The 21,115-nt window shown below is 40.9% G+C and overlaps 1 protein-coding gene across 8 annotated transcripts in view; it reads left to right on the top strand.

The window, feature by feature from the left end:
- Positions 1-21,115, top strand: part of Ppp6r3 (protein phosphatase 6 regulatory subunit 3) — a 115,847-nt gene that overhangs the window by 59,467 nt on the left and 35,265 nt on the right. For all 8 annotated transcript variants that reach the window (XM_052194154.1, XM_052194182.1, XM_052194193.1 and 5 more), the window contains 5 exons: positions 2,351-2,463; positions 6,086-6,199; positions 16,561-16,690; positions 18,647-18,799; positions 20,134-20,283. In XM_052194154.1, coding sequence (XP_052050114.1) covers positions 2,351-2,463; positions 6,086-6,199; positions 16,561-16,690; positions 18,647-18,799; positions 20,134-20,283 — 660 coding nt within the window. The remainder of the gene's footprint in view (positions 1-2,350; positions 2,464-6,085; positions 6,200-16,560; positions 16,691-18,646; positions 18,800-20,133; positions 20,284-21,115) is intronic.

The raw sequence follows: 21,115 nt of genomic DNA on the forward strand, positions 1-21,115 counted from the left end.
CCTCCTTCCCTGGTTCTGGAAATCAGACACAGATGTGGCAGCTTGCATTGGCTGTTCCACATTGAACCCTGTCTTGAGGGGGTCAGGATTTATATCTCTGAGATCTATAGCATCACTTCTTAAGAATTACACCAAGGTGTATGAGAGTATCCAAAGTCAACTATTACAGCTTCATAATACACCTCATGTCCATGTAGGAGTTGGTTTTAGGGTAATTGAGAGTGTGTTCAAGGCTTTAGGTCCTCCTCTCATGCTTCTGAATTGCTGGTTAGATTGGGAAGTAAGCAGTAGGGATAAGCAGGGCAGTGGAAAACAGACTTTTAGCCAGAGGATATTTTTTATTCAAGGGTGGTTTTCTGTAGAGGTTGATTTACTCTCCATTTAAATAGTCCTCTTAAAAGGTTTTTATGGGCTGGGCAGTGGTGGCACACACCTTTAGTCCCAGCATTTGGGAGGCAGAGACAGGCGCATTTCTGAGATTGAGGCCAGCCTGGTCTACAGAGTGAGTTCCAGGACAGCCACGGCTATACAGAGAAACCCTGTCTCGAAAAACCAAAAAAAAAAAAAAAAAAAAAAAAAAAAAAGTATGGGTCTTTAGCAGTGGCATAGTGGCCAAGTGTCCTTATTGCTCTTGCAGAAGACCTGGCTTCAGTTCCCAACACTCACCTAAAAGGCTGTAACTGTCCCTAACTCAGTTCAAAGGCACTCTTTTCCAGGTTTTTTAAGCACCAGGCACACACATGGTACATTCAGACAGACAAAGTAAAAATTAATCCTGAAACATTTTTTATGGTTAGAGCTGATCTAAGATACATTCTTCACTTCTCCACCATCCTTTCTTGGGATTGTGGAGTACATGCTCCCTTACTGTAGCTACTATTGTTACCAGAGTTGGTATTCTTCATACCTTCCAGGGGTGTATGCTGGGTGCTAAGGGAGAGCTCTGGTGCAAGAACTCTTGGGCTTATTTGGTACTAATTTCTTCCCCTCTGGGTAGGAGCTCAGTGGTTCCAGGAGTTCTCAGTTCCTAGGGGCCTGGCCAGTGCTGATAGTAGAGAGCGACCCCAGAGGCAGAATTGGCCTCTCTGTAGGGTTGCTTTCCATAATAGGCTTGTTCTCCACTATATTCGTGAGCAGACCTTAATTTCTTACAAGGCTTTCCACTTGTCTGTAGAGTCCATCAGAAACTAAAGGAGAGCCTCAGTTCTAGACATTTTAAATTTAATTTTCTGTGTATGGGTGTTTTGCCTATATGTTTCATTTCTCTGGAAAGACAGCCCCCAATGTGCTCATTTGTTAAGTCCATGTTTAGTTTTATAAGAAACGATTCTAGGTTACTGTCCTCTGGTTTTCTGTTCTGACACTTTTTTTTAAATAATGCTTTTAGTTTTTTTTTTTTTTATGTTATGTGTGTGGGTGTTTTACCTGCATGCATGTATGTATATATGTATGTATGTATGTATGTATGTGCACTATATGCAGGCCTGGTCACCATGGAGGCCTGAAGAGGGTATCCAGTCCCCTGGAGCTAGAGTTAGCAATGATTGTGAGCCACCATGAGGGTGCTGGGAATCAGACCTGGATCCTTGGAGAGGAGCCAGTGCTCTTAACCACTGAACAATCTCTCTAGCCTACAGCATGGTTTTTGAGAAAGACAAACCATGACTAGCATGGTGATTCCTACCAGTAATCCCAGCAAGTAGAAGGTTAAAGCAGGAAAGTTGCAGAAGTTGGAGGCTAGCCTGCAGTACATCTTAAGACTTTGTTTCAAAAACAGTAACCCCACAGAGAGAGGAGGTGCTAACTATAGTTTTAAAACAATGTTAGGTTACTGATTCTAGTTTATAGGTACAGATCTCCTACTGATTCTAGTCTATAGGTACGGATCCCCATTGTGTATCATCTCTCCAGAATGTGGTGGTTAGAAATGTCACCGCTTCCCACAGGACATGAATGCTGAGGCTTCCCAGAAAGGTAGATGGACACTCTACCTTCTATCTTCCACAGAGCTGTGTTTTCATTTTTGAGCTAGTGTGTGTGTGTGTGTGTGTGTGTGTGTACCCTTCTCCCCCCCCCCCCCCCCAAGAATTTAGTCACAGACATATGTCCATGTCAGGCCTTGGCTCACATGTCTCTACAGATGGTGATCTACTCTGCAGTTGTGGAAGACAAGCTCGTTAGCCTGGTGGTCTAATGCCTCTTTTTTTGTCCTTTGGGGGTTCACGTGTTCATTGAAGTTTATAGACAGTTTTAACTTGTGTTACCTCTCAAATAATTTCTTGCTTCACTTTTTACTATAAAGTTAACTTCTAACAAGTTCTATAGCTAAAATTGTACCTTTTTCCTTTAGCGGCATTCAAATGCCTCACAATCACTTTGTGAAATTGTTCGCCTGAGCAGAGACCAGATGTTACAAGTTCAGAACAGTACAGAGCCAGATCCCCTGCTTGCCACTCTAGAAAAGTATGTTTACCACTTGGTTCTTAACTTTCCTCATTGACGCTGTTTGATGTGTTACCTTATGAGTGACTGGTAAGTGACATGCTCCTTTGAGGGCATCATGTCATGAAGTTTGCAAAGCAGGAAAGCCTGCTTTTCTTCTTCCACTGTTAGTGACCCAGTAGAGACCGAAGAGCAAGAAGGGGATCCGGTGGCATGTATCGTGGACTTTCAACTTCTCAGTGCCTGCAAAGCTGTTTTACAGAGCCATCCTGACATGAAACAGTCATATCATGACTTGGAGGACTTCTAATGTTTAAATAGAGTCTTCTGTATGTATGCATTTGACCCATTGTCATTGGTGTCTTTTGACTATCTTCTAGGGCCATTGCGTCTTTGCAGCTGAATCAGGCTGCTTGAGCACTGATCTCCTTTAAGCTCCTGTTGAGGAGAAGGTCCTTTGGGGATGGGCTGCTGTTTTGATTTCCAGGATTCTCACATTTTCAGAAAGAATGTTGGTTGTTAACATGGGTATGTTGTTGACTTATGTCCACACTGTCAGTGTAGTGTTATAGAGAAGCAGGCTCTCTGCGGGAGGAGTAACTGAAAAAGAGCTTACATTAGATGGATGGGGGTCTCCTTCACTCTACTGCTCTTGGCTTCTCTCTCTCTCTCTCTCTCTCTCTCTCTCTCTCTCTCTCTCTCTCTCTCTCTCTTTCTCTCTCTCTCTCTCTCTCTCCCCCCCCCCTCCACCCTCCTTCCTCCCCTCCTTCTCTCCCCTCCCCTCCCCTCTCCTCTCCTCCCTCTCTCATGATGCTGTTTCCCTTCATAGTCCTCCAGTGTAAAGAGGCTTTTGGTATCTTTTGCCAAAGTGTAAGTCAGGGGAGGGTGCAGCTTGCTGCAGCTTTCTCTTGTGAGAAAGCTGATTTATAGTCCCAGAAATGTTCCCAAAAGAGAGAAAGGTGCATTCATGGTGTCATCCTGTAGTTTTTGGTGTCATGTCTTATTTTATATATGTACTCTTTTCAAACATACAAGATCTTCCACAACCAAATACTTCCACTAGGCTGAACTGTGTAAAATTGTAATTTAAAAATTCTGAGTGTTTGACTGGTTGTGGTGACACATGCCTTAAATACAGTACTCTGGAGGCACAGGCAGGCCAATCTTTGAGATCTGGGACAGCCTAGGCTACATAGTACCACCTTATCTCAGATAAACAAAACCAAAAAACTTTTGTTTTTGAGTTTTAGCAATTTCATGTGGTTTACAAAGCTACTGCCCAATAGAAACACAGCAAAAGGAACATATAATTTTGATGCGTTTTAAATATGGAGTCTTGAAATCTGGGATATAGAGTTAGAATATGTCAAAGTCATTAAGCTATATTCTAACTGTTAGTAGTGGCCACATGTAGTGAGTAGTTGGTACAGGTTGGCCTATTTACCTGGTCAGCAGTGAGCTCTGAGTTTTGCAGGGCCACCAGAGCCCATATATATGCTTGCTTCTAACTTTCAAGCTCTGAAGTCACGATAATATATAGTCATGATTTATATCAATAAATGTTAGAGTAAGTTTCTTCAGATACATGGACCAGGTGAGTCAGTGACCTGTGGTATCACTATGTCCTTCTAAAAGCCAATTTACATTAAAGTGGATATTCATTCATTCATTCATTCATTCATTCTCTCCCTCTCTCCCTCTCTCCCTCCCCCTCCCTCTCCCTCTCTCCCTTTCCCTCCCTTCCTCTCCCCCTTTCCCTCCCTTCCTTCTCTTTCCCCCTCCCCATCCCTTTCCCCCTTCTTCCAACCCTCCCTACTTCCCCCCTTTAAGTAATGAAGGATTTAGTTTGGATCTTAGTCTGAAAATACAGTCCAATGGCAGCATGAGGAGTTAGTTGGTCATGTTGTATACAGTCGGGAAACAGAGGGAGATGAATGCTTTTCTCTATCCTCCAAATATCTTTTATTTTTGACAGTTTTCTACTGCCAATTCTTTTATTTATTTTGTATAGATTGAGAAAATACAATAATAGAAGGTTACCATGAGCTTAGAAAACCTCTATTAAGTATACTCCCCTGTCCACATATTTGATTAATATATAATAACAGTATATCAAAGTATGTTGTCAGTGCTCTATTACTGGGCAGAGAGACTATGACCATGGCAGTTCTCAGAAAAGAAAATATTTAATTGGGGCTTGCTTACAGTTTCACAGTCCGTTCTCTTCATGATAGGAAACATGGTGGCATTTAGGCAGAGTTCTACATGTAGATCCACAGGCAGCAGGAAGGGTGAGCCTCTGGGCCTGGCTTGTGCTTCTGAAACCCCAATGCCCACCCCCCCTACCCCCTCACCCCCCCCACATACGTCCTCCAAGGCAACACCTCCTAATTTTTTCAAATAGTGCCACTTCCTGTGAGCCTATGGGGCTATTTTTATTCAAACTACCATGTTGTCTATATTTAATGATCAGGTAGTTCAGTTACTATAGAATAGTCATATCAGAATGTCTTTTGGTTGAGACATACAAAAAAATTATCTGTTTTGAGTGTTGAATGACCCATGTGCATGTATGTCATGGGTGAAAAGTGTGGAAGGTGGGTTGGAGTGGCTGAAGTTGAAGAGTCTTTGAGAGTAGTACCACCAGGAAAGAAATCTTGAGTTGATGGACATGTAGTTTAGGAGGAAGTTTGGGCCTAAATTAAATGCATTCTAGCTAGTGTCTCTGGAAATTTTTGAAATTGAAAATTTCCTTAAAATACTTCTCTGTAAGCTATACTATATGTCTCAATTGTATATAGTAATGAACTCAGAATTTTTGTTATTTTGAGTCAGTTAATTTTATAGATTTGTCTTTCTGTGATCACCCTGTCGAAAAACAAAACTCTGAGTGAGAAGGAGCCATTGTTCCAGAGATATGAATGAGTACTCTAGATGGCTTCATACATACTGACTTTTACTGATAATGGTTGACATTACCCATGTCAGAAAGCACTGCCTTATGTAGAGGCTGTAAGGTGTCCCTTACGTGTGTGGCATGTCCCATCCTGTGGTTCTTGGTGCTGGTCTCTTCTGGGTGATGAATAGTTGTGTTTGGATAAGACTCCGGATGTGACACCAATACTGTGTTGTTAAATCAGAAGTTTTCATTGGTTATTACATTGTTTTGTCACACCAGGAGCAATTCCATGTTAATATAGCCATGTCTTTTTGACCTGTTTTGGATCTTTGGTAATCAAACAGCAGCCATACCTGTGTGGAAAAACATGAATGGGTTCTAGTTTGTTGTTTGGAAAGATTTTCCTTTTGTGAAAGTGGCAATTTCTGTCTTTACTGTATGTACATCATTGTCAACAGTCACCATGGCCACCACCCTGCTTTGAGTAGGAGATCACACCTAACCTTGAAATATTTGTTGCTTATCTACAAGATTAAACAAAGGCAAACAGCACCCCTCCCCCATCCTTTTAAAGGGGATAAACTTCATATATGAGAAGAATCACTGTAATAGTGCCATTTAAAGTAGAAAGCAGCCATGCCTATGTATGGATGACTGCTCGTAGGAATTGGGTTAGATCTTTTTTTGTTGTTATTGTTAAATGACATTGCAGTTAGTGCTTGACTGTTGTTTTGTTTTCCCCAGGCAAGAAATTATTGAGCAGCTTCTGTCAAATATTTTTCACAAGGAGAAGAATGAATCCGCCATAGTCAGTGCCATTCAGATTTTGCTGACTTTACTTGAGACTCGACGGCCAACGTAAGCTTTCCTTTTATCTCACCAAATAACCCATTGTATTTTACTTTTACATGTCTTAGAGACTAAGAGTTAAAATCTTGACAGGTGAACTATAGTAGCATGCCTTCAAAGATTGGGTGCTGCTGAATTCTACTGTTGTAGAGATAATAACTCCATTTATGTGAATACCATGGTTTGGTCCACAGGTTATTGGCAGCACTTTGTATTTGCTATTGTTAGAGGACAGCTCTCTGGCTGTGTGCTTATGAAGATGGAGAAGGGGTATCCCAGTTGTCAGATGCTGATACTTCTCACCGTCACGCACTCACTGCAATGTCATTTACCTCCAGATTCCCTTCTTAAGATTAACTTCTGTTGTTTTATGGGTCTCACTGTGAGGGTATTGCATTTCCAAGGCTGGATGAACAGGAGGTCTGAGGCCTTAAGGAAATTTTTCTATTTCATGATCATGAATATGGTATGCTTTTCAGTAAGCCACTGGATTTTATATGTTGTCTTTTACAGTCTGTATCTAGTGTGTTACAAGAATATTGTAGAGATTGTGTTGTTTTCCCTGAATCCTTCCAGTGAACGAGTGACATGGAGATATGAGTGGCATCCCTGGCTGGCAAGTGACGTCTTCTGCCAGCCAAGGCTTCTCTTTTTCTTCTCAGTGATGAAACGTAGGTTTCTGGGGTGATAGTGAATGCAGCCTCACCAACCCCACTTCCCAAATGCCTGGCCCCTGCCACTGCCCTGCTTAGTCTCAGTGATAATGGAAGGTCATTGGGGAATCTGTAATTTACCTTCTTCCTTCTTTCCCAGAAACTCGTATTTTAAATCACATAAGTAGCAAGGTAAGGTATTAATCACTTGTGCCCAGCTATCTTATAGCTCATGCCCCAAGGCCTTCCTACCTTCTCTATTTTTGGCTCGGTGTCATACTGAGTGTTTTGTGTATAAGCTGTAAGGCTTATGCAATAATACTGACTTGAAAAAGAAAAACACCTGAGTAATAGTTCAAATTTTTAGCAGATGTAAGAGGAAACCATGAAGTACTATTTTAAAGGAATAATCTATGGCAGCAGGGAAAGGAGAAGCCCACAAAGCTTTTGGTGCAGGAGCAAGGTCAAACCTTTGAGATCTTGGATTCTCACCTTAGCCTGCTAAGATTTCTGAATCTCAGGGAAAGGGACTCAGAAGTATCTGGCTAAGAAGAAAGTGTTACTTGTGAAGAGTAGCAGATTGCCAGGCAGTTCATTTGTAAAGGTAGAGTCTGAGAAAAGAGGCTTATGGGATGTAAGGGAAGAGGAAGAACTGGCCTGCCTTGTGCTCTCATGTCACCAGGGCCAAAGAAGTACAAGTAAAGACCCATGGTAGGAAACTTACTGCTGTGTTACAGCTGAGAAAGGTAGTCTGCGAATTCATATGCCAAAACCTCCAATAGGTTCCAGGTGGTTTTAACAGAGCTCAAAAAATAAGAAGGTGCGAATGAACACTACAGCTGTGCATCATAGGAACATCTGTCCCATGATTGTGAGCTGTCACGCAGTGAACTAGGAATCAGACCCAGATTTTCTGAAAGAGCAAACCAATGCTTTTAACTGCTGAGCCTTCCCTCCAGCCTCCATTTTTGTTTTTTAAATTATGCATGCAAGTGTGTTTGCAGTGCCCACAGAGGCCAGTCTAGAGTGTTGAGTTGCATAGAGCTTGGGTTACAGGAGGCTCTGAGCTGCTCATTGTGGGTGCTTGGAGTAATGCACACTCTTAACTGCTAAGCCTCTCTTTAGCCCTGAGTCAGACTTGTATCCAATACAATAGCATCAGGTTACATCATTTTCAAAGCACATGAGAGGGTAAAGGAGAGCAAGAAACCCTGAATACCTCAGACCTCAAACTGTTGTACATGCCTGTAAGCCTTTCAGGAGAGACATGCCCAAGGCCAGCCAGGTAGGAGAGGCAAGGCACCTCCCACTGTGGCTGCAGGCCTTAGCAGGAGAGCACCTTCTTTGTCCTTTCCCCTAAACAAAACCTTAATCTTTCTGTGTAAAAGAAGCTACTTCTTAAACACTAAGGATAGAGTGAAGAACATTGTATTGGGAGGAAATGACCAGGAAGAAAGTTCTTCTGTTCAATGGGAAAGACAGGAACACTTGAGATAACTGGTATTTTGTTTTGTTTTTCTTTTTTTACCATGATGCAGGGTAAGGATCACCAAGAAAGCCCTATACTTAGGGGATAGGGGTGCTAAGGCCAAGACATTTCTCTTACCCCTGTCCCTCTCCCAAATTTCCAAGTGCCAGTTAAAAGTAACAGTAGAATGCTGCCAGAAGGACAGCAGGGCCAGTGTGTGGGAGGAGCAGGCTTCTAGGGAAGGTCTCAGCGATGGGTGTCACCAACATAGAGCAAAGCTTAGCATGCAAGCCTCAACCATACATTCAAAGTAACTGAAGACCAGAGTGAGTCAAGCTTGACACCAAAGGGCTAGGGAAAAGACATACATCTACTACTCCATACATACCTCATAGGTCAGTTTCTGCTCCCACACAAGATGAACTTATCCACCAAGAAATGTGAGGAAAAGAGCTCCAACAAACTTAGAAGAGAAAGGACAGTAACAAGAAGGAACTCCAAAACCTTACTACTGTCAAAAAAGGGGAATTTATTATAATACAATTATCATCTTAGAACTGTGGAAAAGTGGACAGTATGTAAACAGCTGCAGTAAAGAGATGGAAGAGATCTGTATGAAGATGTAAGAGATGAAATCAGAAATGAGGAGCCCTCAGCTCTTACCATAGACATTAGTACTTGAGAGAACCCACATAGGAAACCAGAAATGACCAATGATGAAGTGGGAATAATTAAACATAAATATTGCCTGCTTGCTGAGAACCCAGCAATAACTGACAGGGCACCAGGAACAACAAATCTGCGTGCTTAAATTTGGGTTCTGACTCTTTAGATTTAAATCTTAAGTCTAAAGCTCCTTTGAAAAAAGGGCTGATCTAGTCAATAGACAGCAACTGAAAGTCCCACAGAGTACTGAGACACTGAGAGAGTAGTCAAGGGAAGGAGGTATAATGGAGGGAGGTGTCTGAGTTAGGATTTTTAGTGCTGCAACAAAAGCAGGTTAGGGAGGAAAAGGGCTTATTATGCTTCCCCTGGTGTGCTCAGCTTGTTTTTTTGTAGAACCCAGGACCACCAGCTCAGATATGGAACCACCCACAAGTGGATGGGCCCTCCCCCATTATCACTAATTGACAAAATGCATTTACAGCTGCATCTTATGGAGGATTTTTCTTAATTAAGTTTCCCTCCTTTCAGATAACTCTAGTTTGTGTGTCAGTTGATGTAAGAGTAGCCAACACAAATACCCCTGTCAACGTGACACACAAATGTATCACTATTAAGCCATGTCTTCGCTTGCTTATCATCCTGAAGTCTTACATTAAAAGCATAAGATAGCTTTAAAAGTCACAGTCTTTACAAATTTGAAATTTGATCTCTTGCCAGGCTGGTGGCACACACCTTTAATCCCAGTGCTTGGGAGGCAGAGGCAGGAGGATCTTGGTTACACAGAGAAACCCTGTCTTGAAAAACAAAACAGCAGCAACAACAACAAAAAAAATCAGTCTCTTTTAAACTATCCTATCTCTCTAAAACACCTAAACTCTCTTTTAGAAATTCAAAGTCTTTCAGCTGTGGACTTCTGTAAAAATCAAAATTAAACATCATATTGTCTTTAAGAGGGAAGAATCAGGGCATAGTCACAATTTGAACCAAGCAAAACCAAACTCCAACAATATAAATAAGTAAATGTCAAATTACCTGGTATTCACTCACAATCTTATGAACTCCTCCAAAGGGCTTTTCTGGCTCTTCCCTCTGCAACACACATGGCTTGTCTTCTAGGCTCCAGCTGGCTCCACTCCACTACTGTTGCTGTTCTTAGTGGTCATCCCATGGTACTGGCATCTCCAAAACTTCTGGGGTCCCTTGCTATAACTGGGCTGCGCTTTCACCAATAGCCTCTTCAAGGTGCCAACCCTCAATTTCTCAAGTTAAAGACCCCTTCCATCCTGAGTCTTCAACTGCCACCAAGTCTGCATCTTCACCAGTGGCCTCTCCTGGCCTTTGGAAGTCCAAGCCTCACCTGCTCTCCATGACCTTCAAAACTAAAATCACCTGGATAACTCTTCTACCTCATGAAGCCTAGCTACCAACATGGGCTGCCCCAGAAATACAGTTTGTATGTATTCTCAGAAACACTTCCCAGAAGATTTCACTTCAGTGATGCTGGCCTCTTTTCAATCACTGTTAATTTCCTGGTAACACACAGGCTTCACTTTTGTTAACCACAGGTGATTCTTTAGACCCAGCTGGCTAGAATGACAAAATCTTAATTTGTAATAGCAAACAACTTTGATAAGAGTCTCTAGGGCTGGAGAGATGGCTCAGCGATTAAGAGCACTGACTACACTTCCAGAGGGCCTGAGTTCAACTCCACATGGTGGCTCACGACCATCTGTGATGGGATCCGATGCCCTCTTCTGGTGTGTCTGAAGACAGCAACAGTGTACTCATATACATTAAATAAATAAATAAATCTTTTTTTTTTTTTAAGTCTCTAAATTTCCCTTTGAAACTTTCACAAGCCAGGCCTCCATGTTCTGCATCGTTTTCAGCATTATTGTCTTCCAAGCTCCTACAGAATATTTCACTGAATTCTCAAAGCTCAGTAGCTTTTCTGACTCCAAGTTCCAGAGTCTTACCACAACCATCTTCAAAACATGGCAGGTCTGGCAACAGCAGTTCCCCACTCCTGCTACCAACTTGTCTTAGCTAGGGTTTCTTGTTGCAACAAAACACTATGACCAAAAAGCAAATTGGGGAGGAGCATAAACATAAGGTTTATTCAGTGTCTGCTTCCACATTGACATCCTACAATTGTCCTTGACTTCTACACACATACACAAGCCACAGGGAGCTGTGGTTGAGTTCCTATTGGTATCTACCTTCCCATGTGTGAGCAAGGAATGAAAAGAAGCTAGTACTGTATTTTATAGACATTAAAGAACATAAGAATGCCACAGACAACTCACTAAACATATTTAAGAGTTGAAGGAAGTAATTTAAATTTCCTAACAGGAAAACCCTGCGGATTACTTAAGAAGAATTAGATAGCTCCATTTTATAGCCATTGAAGAACCAAGTTCATGTTAAACCCCTCAGCAAAGAGCATTTCTTGCCTATAGAGTTAGGTGCAGCCTATGTAGTCTAAGTAAAGATGTATCAGTAGACAGAGGAGTACATTGCAAAGCCCTGCTAAAAAGCCAGCATCATCTTGAAACTAACTGAAGTAGATAAGAATAAGGTATTGCATTAACAAGATACACAAGAGCTAGGTGAAAACTCCTTTAAAAAAAATAGTAGCAGACCAAATAAATACATCAGACCTCGAGGTGACTCAGTGAATGTCCTTTAACCCAAGTTTTAGAACCACACTTGGGCTTCTTGGTGGTTCACAGCATAGTTCCAGGTTCAGTGAGAGACCCTGTCTCAAGGAAATGTGAAGAGTCATAAAGACACTAGACATGCCCTGTTCTCCATGCATATGCTTGTACATGGCCCCAAGTCCAAATAGGTAGCAATCAAAGAATAATAAAAGTACAATATGACTACAAGGCTAATTGGTGTCTTACAAATCATCATAGAAACAGACAAAGCCTTACTATCATTTGTTTAAATTATTTATTTTACACCAGCAAACTTTTTCAAGGGTTATAGCCAGTATAGTCAGGCAGAAGAGGAAACCGACATCTGTGCAGGAAAGGCTAATACAGAGCTGTCTGGCCGTAGATCACACAGGATTGTATTTGAGCAAAGCTTAAACAGTGTTCCAGCCACAGTTATGTAGAAAGACTTCCTTGTAGTCGTAATGAAAAAAGAAACTTGTTTTAACTAATAAGCAAATGTAGTAAGAGTCTATTTTACAAAGCCAATACAATACTCAAAATTGATTGTATTTATATGTACTCAACAGTGAGCAATTGGAATTTGAAATTAAAATGTATTCATTATAGAAAAAGAATTACTTATGTATAAATTTTAATAAAATGCAAGGTTTATTGATGTTAATCAATATAAATACTTCAGTATTTTCATTGTTCCCCAAACTGACTTGTAGATGTAGGTCAATACTATCAGTATCTAAACAAAAGTTACAAACTAATCCCAGACTTTGTGGAAACCCCAAAGCAAAGTCAATAGCCAAAACAGTCACATGAAAGAAATGAAGTTGAACAGCTCATACTGTGATTTCAAGACTTGCTACAAAGCCACAGCCAACAGGACAGTGGAAAAATAGTAGGTGCCCAGATCCCTGGAACTAAGGTGTACACACACATGCAAACAGGTGCACACACACCAGGTTCTGTACAGATGTGGAAACTGTCCACATGGAAAGGGTAAAGTTTCAGTAAGTGCTTATGGGGCAATATATTTGACTTTATTATACCAAAAAATTTTGACTCATAGATTACAGAACTTACTCAAAATGTACCATAGAAGTAGGCATTAATCCTAAAACCATGGAAGTTCTAGAAGAAAACATTTGACTAGGGCAGATTTCTTAGACATGTCACCAAATCATAATCCTTGTGTTCTAGTTTGAATTCTGTTGCTGTAACAAGTTCCATGACCAAACAACTTGGGGAGGAAAGAGTTTATTTCATTTTACAGGTCAGAGTCTTATTGTTGAGAGAAGCCAAGGCAGGAGCTCAGGCTGGAGCTTGAAGCAGAAACTGCAGGGAAATGCTGCTTACTGGGTTGCTCAGAATCATTTTCAGCTATCTTTTTTCTAGCTCCTCGGCCCATTAACCTAGGGATGTTAATGTCCTGCGGCAGTAACAATCTAGGAAATACAGGGAAGCATGCCCAGAAGCCAGTCTTCAGATTAGGTTTAGTTCCCTTTTCCTGGTGACAACTGTGATTAGCCACCTCAAATCCACTCCTTGTCAATTTGACCTTTCTTGATCCCTTAAGAGCTCATGTTAATATGAGTATCACAATATAAAAACACAGTCCAACTTTTAGAAGCTCCTGAAAAACCCAAAATAAGTTAAATTTCTTTTTCTTATTCTGTTCTTAGTTTATTCTATTTCTTATTTTATTTTTTTTCTTCATTCTTATTCTAGAAGGAAAGACCCACTGTATAGTCATGAGCAAAACACAGCAAAAACTCAAATCCAATAGTGGAAACAGTTCAGTGTCCATCTTCTGGGATTCACTCATGGTTATCTCTGCTATCCGTAGCACACATAGTTTGTTTGATAGGCTTAAGACAGCTCCAGAGACTTTTCAGGGTCTCTAACACTTTACATTGTAACAAGCCTATGCTGTTCTCCATGACCCATTCATGTCTCCAAAGCCAATGCAATATGGGAGAATGTCTTAGTGAATTTTGCTGTGATGAAACACCATGACCAAAAGCAACGGAGGGAAGAAAAGGTTTATTTAGCTCATTCATGTATCCTGAAACATAGTCCATTTGAGGGAACTCAGATTGATCTGAAACCTGGAGTTAGGAGCTGATGCAGAGGCCACGGAAGAGTGCTGCTTACTGGCTTGCTCCTTATACTCCCCAGTACCACCACAATGGGCTAGGCCCTCCATTATCACTAATCCACAGTGGATTACAGACTTGTACCAATATACCTGTTTCAGTGGTGCTGGGGATTGAATCCAGGGCTTTTCCCATGCTAGGCAGACACTACTTACCAAGTCATATTTAGTCCCACTACTGCAGACTTTTGAAAGTTTCATATTTGTTTTCTGTGTCTGAAAACAAAGCCAAAACTTGGTGGCATACAGTCAAGTTTCTTGAACTTTTGACCAAAGACATTTTTACTTAATACTTTATAAGTATATCAATAGATAAGCAAACCAAACATTTATTAATGATAAGGCTTATGTTTCTTTTAAAACAATCTTTACGTGCAAATTTCTTTTTAAAAGTGAAAGCAAATTTTCTTAGTGAAGTTGATAAGCTTGTTCACTTTACATAAATCATGGCTGAGTCTTTAACACTACAGGCTGTAGAGCATGCTCAACTCCGTAGTCACCAGTGCTGAGAAGGCCACGTTGTGTAGAGCGAAGTGGCAGAAGTATAGTGAGGACCATATTGAAAAATTTGTCTCTAATCTCAAGTAAGCATTTGAATGGTTGATTGTTTCTTTGTTTTTAATGAACCTTGTCAATGACTCCACTAGCAATTTTAAGATAAAACCTTCTAACACAGTCTAATCTGATGGCTTACTAATTTGATGCTTTCTTGCTGAAATTGTTACAATTCAACTGTCATATTTGTCTAAGAGCACAAACTGTGCAGTAAAACATTGCAGCAGCTGTAGTCTCAAATCGAGGCAAGATGTTTCAGTGGTCTTTATTGTGTGGTGTGATGGCATATATATTGCATATAATGTTCGGAACCCAGACGGCAGGGAAGTCACATGACACAACACAGTGGCTCCTGTAAGAAACACCTCAGATTCATGATATGTTTGGTTTTGAATTAGTTTTTCCTGTTGTGTATATTCAGAAGTCTTTTATTCCAAATGTTTTTTGATCCCTTCTCCCCTCCCTAGTCAATTACATTACTCCATATTGGGTTGCAGTCAATAGGGTTCAGGAGCTGGGTCTGAGAGTAACAGTTCTAAATGCCAAACTTTCAAGATTTCTCTCAAGTGTTAGCGGTGCTACTACAGTCCCAAAGAAGCACAGAGATAATGGTTCCCTGTCTCTTCAGTTTCTCCTGACTTTCGATAACTCCATAGCCTGTGGCTACTGTTCCATTTGTCCTCATCTTGCCCTCTGTGTGTGTCTCTATCCCCTTTATTCTCTAGGGACCCTGTGATCCACGGTGGGCCCACCTCACAATCCAGGTTAATCTTCCATCTCAGAGTACTAAGTTATGTCTTTAGGGGTCTTTTCTTCAAACCAAGTGGCATCCATAGGCTGTGAGGATTAAGATAACATTTGTCTGGAGCAGCTAACTTTTGGCCAGAGGTATCACCCTTACCTTTTCTTCAGGAATTATGTCTCTGAATGCAGCTTTTAGAGCACGGTGTCACCCACAAGTGATGTGTTTTCAGCAGCCACCACCGTAGTAAGCACTTGTTTCTAGGTGTCCCAGGTCATATGTCTGTTGATGAGTCCTCACTGTTGTACAAGGAGGGACATCTTCAAGTGGTCCTTTTATTAATGATCAGTAAGTAACTGCTAATAAAGAAGTTGGATTTGGGTCCAGGCAGTCTCACTATAGCAGTTGCCACAGCGGTTGTTTTGTTTTAAGATTTATTTATTTATTCATTTATTTGTTATGAATACAGTATTCTGTCTGCGCATATGCCTGCAGGCCAGAAGAGGGCACCAGATCTCATTAAAGATGGTTGTGAGCCACCATATGATTGTTGAGACTTGAACTTGGGATCTCTGGAAGAGCAGCCAGTGCTCTTAATCACTGGGCCATCTCTCCAGCCCTCCATACCATTTTTTTTTCTTTTTGTTTTTTTGAAACAGGGTTTCTCTGTGTAGCCCTGGCTGTCCTGGAACTCACTCTGTAGATCATGCTGACCTCAAACTCAAATCCACCTGCCCCTGCCAAGTGCTGGGATTAAAGGCGTGCGCCACCGGCCAGCCTCCTCCATAGCATTTTTAATTTGAACTTCATACTTCCATTCACACCGATATAGGTACTCCCTCTTTTCCTGGGCTTATCCTTTCCCCACTAGAGAACTACTGTGCCTGTGTAGTTACAATACCAGCTGGAATTGGGATTATCACTTTATAGTCCTTTGTATATCACTTTGTAGTCCTTTGTTTCTGTTTTCTATTGTTTGTTTGCTCGTTTGTTTTTAAGGAATGACTCAAAATGATGTCTGAATTTTATGTAGAATAAATTAAGTTCTTTAAATACAAATCAGTGTTGTTTACCCAAAAGTAGTCTAAGTGGTAGGTGGGGACCGACTTATTGTTAGCATTCCCAGACAGCAGGTATTTCTGTGTGTCCTGTGACATAGGTCAGTTTTCCATTTGAAATGTGGATTTTCTGATCAATATAGAGGTATACTGACAGGAGTTGGAATGTTAAGGGGGATCTGGAGATGTAACATAATATCTCACCTGATACTATAACCCCTTTAGGTTCTCAGAGCATGGTGGACAATCCCATGAGTCGTACTACTACTCTTTCTCGGACACCTCTTTAACATTAACATAACATTGTCACACAGACTCATAATGTGTGCCTGCAGGGTTGCTATGAAGAACTTGAATGTAGTATTATGAAATTACAATAGTTACCTTGATTTGTTTTCCAGATTTGAAGGCCATATAGAAATCTGCCCCCCAGGCATGAGTCATTCAGCTTGTTCAGTTAACAAGAGTGTTCTAGAAGCCATCCGAGGAAGACTTGGATCTTTCCATGAACTCCTACTTGAGCCACCCAAGGTAGGGTTGCTGTTTTCAGTGTTACTGGCAGCCAGCGGTGTGCTGTTGGCAGTCACTGGGGAATTGAGAACCTTGGACATAAGAAGAGGGCCATAATTAGCATTGCATATTATGTTTTTAAAAAGTGTATACATGTGTGTGCACCTCTGTTGATACATCCTTCCATTCAACTATATGGGTTCTGGAGTTAGAACTCAGAAGCTTGGAGGAAAATGCTTTGCCCATTGAGCCGTGTTCTCAGCCTACATAATATGTATAAAGGTACACTTCCAGTTTTTTTCTGCCTCTGAGATATTTTATTGTTGGTTGGTTGGTTTTGGTTTTGGGGCAGGGTCTTGCTATATATTCTAGGCTAGCTTTGAACTTACTATCCTCCTGCCTGAGCCTTATAAGTAACAAGATTATAAGCATTTACCACTGTGCCTCTCATGTGGCCTTTATCCATATGCCTTGTCTAAATTAGTAAATGAGGGAAATTAGAATTTAAAACATCTACTTAATAAACTCAGATTTTTGTTTTGTAAATCCTTGAGTACCTATGTATCAGTGAAATACACAGTTTTCTGTTTGTAACATTCTTTTCTAGGCCTTTGAGGTAAAGTTAATTTTTTGTGGTTTGATTTTTTTTTTTAATTGCATCTTCCTATGAGCTTGGGAACAGTGTAGACATTTGATATCATAACTGAAATGTAGTCTGTTGAGGTCTTAGTGTACAGCTTGGAGAGGACCTCACCCAGGGCACATTCCATCCAGGGCTCTGCCTCTTAATTCAGCTCGCTCATCCTGGGAAACCCTGTTTTAGTGTCTAGCAGCTACATAGCCACTGGCATCCTGCTTGCCAGGCCTAAGAATAGGAATCAGAAAAGGGATCTAGGAGAAGACGAGAGCATCACCAATGAAAAATGGAGTCATGGGCGGTAGTGGCGTACGCCTGTAATCCAAGCACTTGGGAGGCAGAGGCAGGAGGATTTCTGAGTGCAAGGCCAGCCTGGTCTACAGAGTTCCAGGACAGCCAGGGCTACACAGAGAAAACCTGTCTTTAAGAAAAAAAAGTAAAACTGGAGGAGGATAGAGGTGGTGTGTGAGGGCCCAGCCTGTGTCTCAGGCGGTTCGTTCAGCTTCTTTGTAGGCACTCAGAGAAGCAGCTGAGTCATGGCCCCAGTTTATAACTGAGTCTCTCGTTGAGACTTCTCTTTCACCCTTCACGCTGTGATAAGGTATGTAAGTAGATTCAGGGAGTGTTTTAAAAAGTTTAATTAATAGATTAATGAGTTTAATTGTGCTAGGAATCGAATGTAGTCTGATACATGCTCAGCTGTTCATCACCCCTAGGCACCATAAAGCTTTTTACAAAGTCTCAGTTTCTTGGAGTGGAACTTTAAGTCTTGGGCCAGAAGAGAAGAATGGGCAAGTGTGGGGGTTGGGTTTAGGTGGTGGCTGGAGTCTGAGAACCTTGGAAATAAGACACTGGTGACTCATCAGCATTATATACTGTTTTTTATTTCTGTTTAAAGTTTGGGGGGGTGGGTCAGGGAAAAACTTGTGGTAACTTGTTATCTCCTTCCACTCTTTCTATGTGTGTTCTGGAAATAGTGAGTAAGAGGAGCTTCTGGGTAGATCTTCAGGGGGCAGCTTAGGGATGCATTTTTGTCTGTCATTCTTTTGTGTCAAAATGTCTAAAATGCTACAGTATCTATTTCTGTCTTGTGATTTTTAGATTATTGAAACTCCCTTTGTAGACAAGAACAGGCTATATCCATCACATTTCTCAAGGCAAACACTCACCTTTTTACTGTATATATACTAGTTTCTGGCTTCTTGTAAAGATTCTGGCTGCAAGATTAGATTTCTTTCAGGGCTTAAATTGTATGGTATTAGTTTGGCCTGTTGTGTCAGCACATGAACTTTTTGTTTATTCACACAACTGATTTAATTTGAAAGCTTTTTCTTCCACAGAAAAGTGTGATGAAGACTACATGGGGCATATTGGACCCACCCGTGGGGAACACTCGGTTAAATGTCATTAGGTTGATATCCAGCCTGCTCCAAACTAATACCAGCAGCATAAATGGAGACCTGATGGAACTGAACAGCATTGGTGTCATATTGGTAAGATTCTGCCTCATAGACATTTGAAGTCACCCTTGATAGTTTCTAGGATTACAGCTCAGTCTTAAAAACTCTATAACTGTCACCCTTAGCAGTAAAAACTGCTCTGAACTCAGTCTGACTTGTCCCAAGCCTGCTCATGATGTGAGGTGATAGAGATGTCATCTTACCCTGACACCCATACACTCAGTAAAGGGGACAGTTTATTCCCTCCAAAGTCTAGGAGATGCTAGGAAAGCAGAAAGTACTAGAGCAGAACATAATGGCCAGAGGCACATACGTCACAAGGCACTGGCTCACTGTTCAGGCCCACATCCCTGACAGGGTCACCATGTTAATAACTGTTAATAAGTGTCCATTCTGCACACTTGGGCTCTGAGTAGGAAGCCTAACTTCAAACAGGAATGAGAACTTTAGCAAGTTGCTATCTATAAATTGACACTGGGCTAATAGTAGAGACCAGGACAAAACTGTTAGGTTAACCTAGACCTTCTTTCTTTAATAAAAATAATTCTCTGTATCACATTTACTCATTTCAAAATAAGCCTTAACTGTGGAGTTACAGAAAGTGCAAAGCAAAAACTACCTCATGCTTGGTGGTCTAAGGAAGCAGTGTTGATTCCACCAGGAGACATAGTGTGAATAGCACGGAAATGGACTGAGCTGGATATTTGCATCACTTTAAAAACTTTCTTTTTGAGAAAGTTATGCTCATTTTGTCTTTATGTTTCTAGAACTTTCTTCTGCTTTCTGATATATTCTAGGCAATTTCAAATTTTGAATGAATAGACAGTTACATGGACTATGAAGTGGTGTTTCAAACCACCCATTAAATAAAGTTTTGTTCCTTTTAGTATGGGTATATGTGTATCTGTGCGCAAACATATGTATACAAGCATCTTGGCTCCCATGTTGAGGTTGGACTGCATCCTTTAGATGTTATTTCTCTTCTTTCACTATGCGGGTTCTCAGGCTCACACTAAGGTGATCAAGCAAGTAACTTTAACTACTGAACCCATTTGGTAGCCTTCTGCCTTTTTTTTTGAGACAGAGTCTCATTGACTCTGAAGCTCTGAAGTTATGTTAGACTGGTTGGTCAGTAAGTTCTACCTGTCTTTACTTCCCCAACCTTGGATTTTAGACATAAGCCACTATGCCCAGCTTTTAAGTAAGTACTGGGGATCCAGAGTCACATCCTCCAATCATTAGCAAGCACTTTACTAATGGAATGTCTCTCCCCCCCTGAAAATATGTTCTTCAGTTACTACTTTGTGGATGTTTAAAGTGGTGGCTTCAGCATTGAGCTAATGGAAGAGACTACTTTTCTTTTGTAGGACATGTTCTTCAAGTACACATGGAATAACTTTCTACACACACAAGTGGAAATTTGTATTGCTCTCATTCTGGCCAGTCCTTTTGAGAATGCAGAAAATGGCACCATTACTGATCAAGACTCTGCTGGTGATAATTTGTTATTGAAGCATGTATGTATTATTTATTTCCTGTTACTGTGTTTTCCAGAGTGTGAAATGAGCTACAGTTGTAGGACAGACTAAGTAACATCCATGTTGAAAGGTTTAGCTGCCACATGCTCACTTCACTCTGTTCATCACATGGTCATAACACTCTCAATGAACTGTCAGCCCACTTCCTTGTAAATGTAAGAAGTTTGAACATCTTTGTGGGAGGTAAATGAAGCATAGATAATTAAGTATTACTGAAAATACTTGTACTTTAAGCACACCAGAATTTAACTTCCAATGTTGACTAGGTTCCTGAACATGTGAAGAAACTCGTTTTAGTCAGTGTTGAATGATCTTCTTTTATGTCATCCTCTCAGAGTTTTTCTTGTGTTTTATAGGCAAGGGGCTCTTGCTGTGTAGACCAGAGTGGTCCTGGATTCATAAACTTTCTGGCTCATGCCCTCTTGGAACTGGAGTTATAATATAAGCATGTGCACTGATATCTGGCTTGGGGGTCTCTTTTCTGTAAAATATGATTCTTTTTTTGATTAGTTTTCAGAGTTCTGCATGTTTATGCTTTTATCTAATCCTATAGATCCTGTGTGGTTTATTCCCAGACCTAGAGGGCAAAAAGGCTAGCCTGGAACAGCCAGGTGGCTTTTTTTTTTTTTTAAATTTTATTTTATTTTATTGTTAGAGTTCAGGTAGAGCACACAAATGTCAGTATTACACAAGTGTTAGGGTATGTGTAAGGTCCTATTGATTGCCCACATGTAAAAGCAAAGCAAACCAGGTATGGATGTACATGCTTGTCAACATAGCATTTGGGAGGTAGAGACAGGAGAATCAGTGA

Source organism: Apodemus sylvaticus, chromosome 1, assembly GCF_947179515.1.
Source record: "Apodemus sylvaticus chromosome 1, mApoSyl1.1, whole genome shotgun sequence".
In the NCBI taxonomy this organism is placed as follows: Eukaryota; Metazoa; Chordata; class Mammalia; order Rodentia; family Muridae; genus Apodemus; species Apodemus sylvaticus.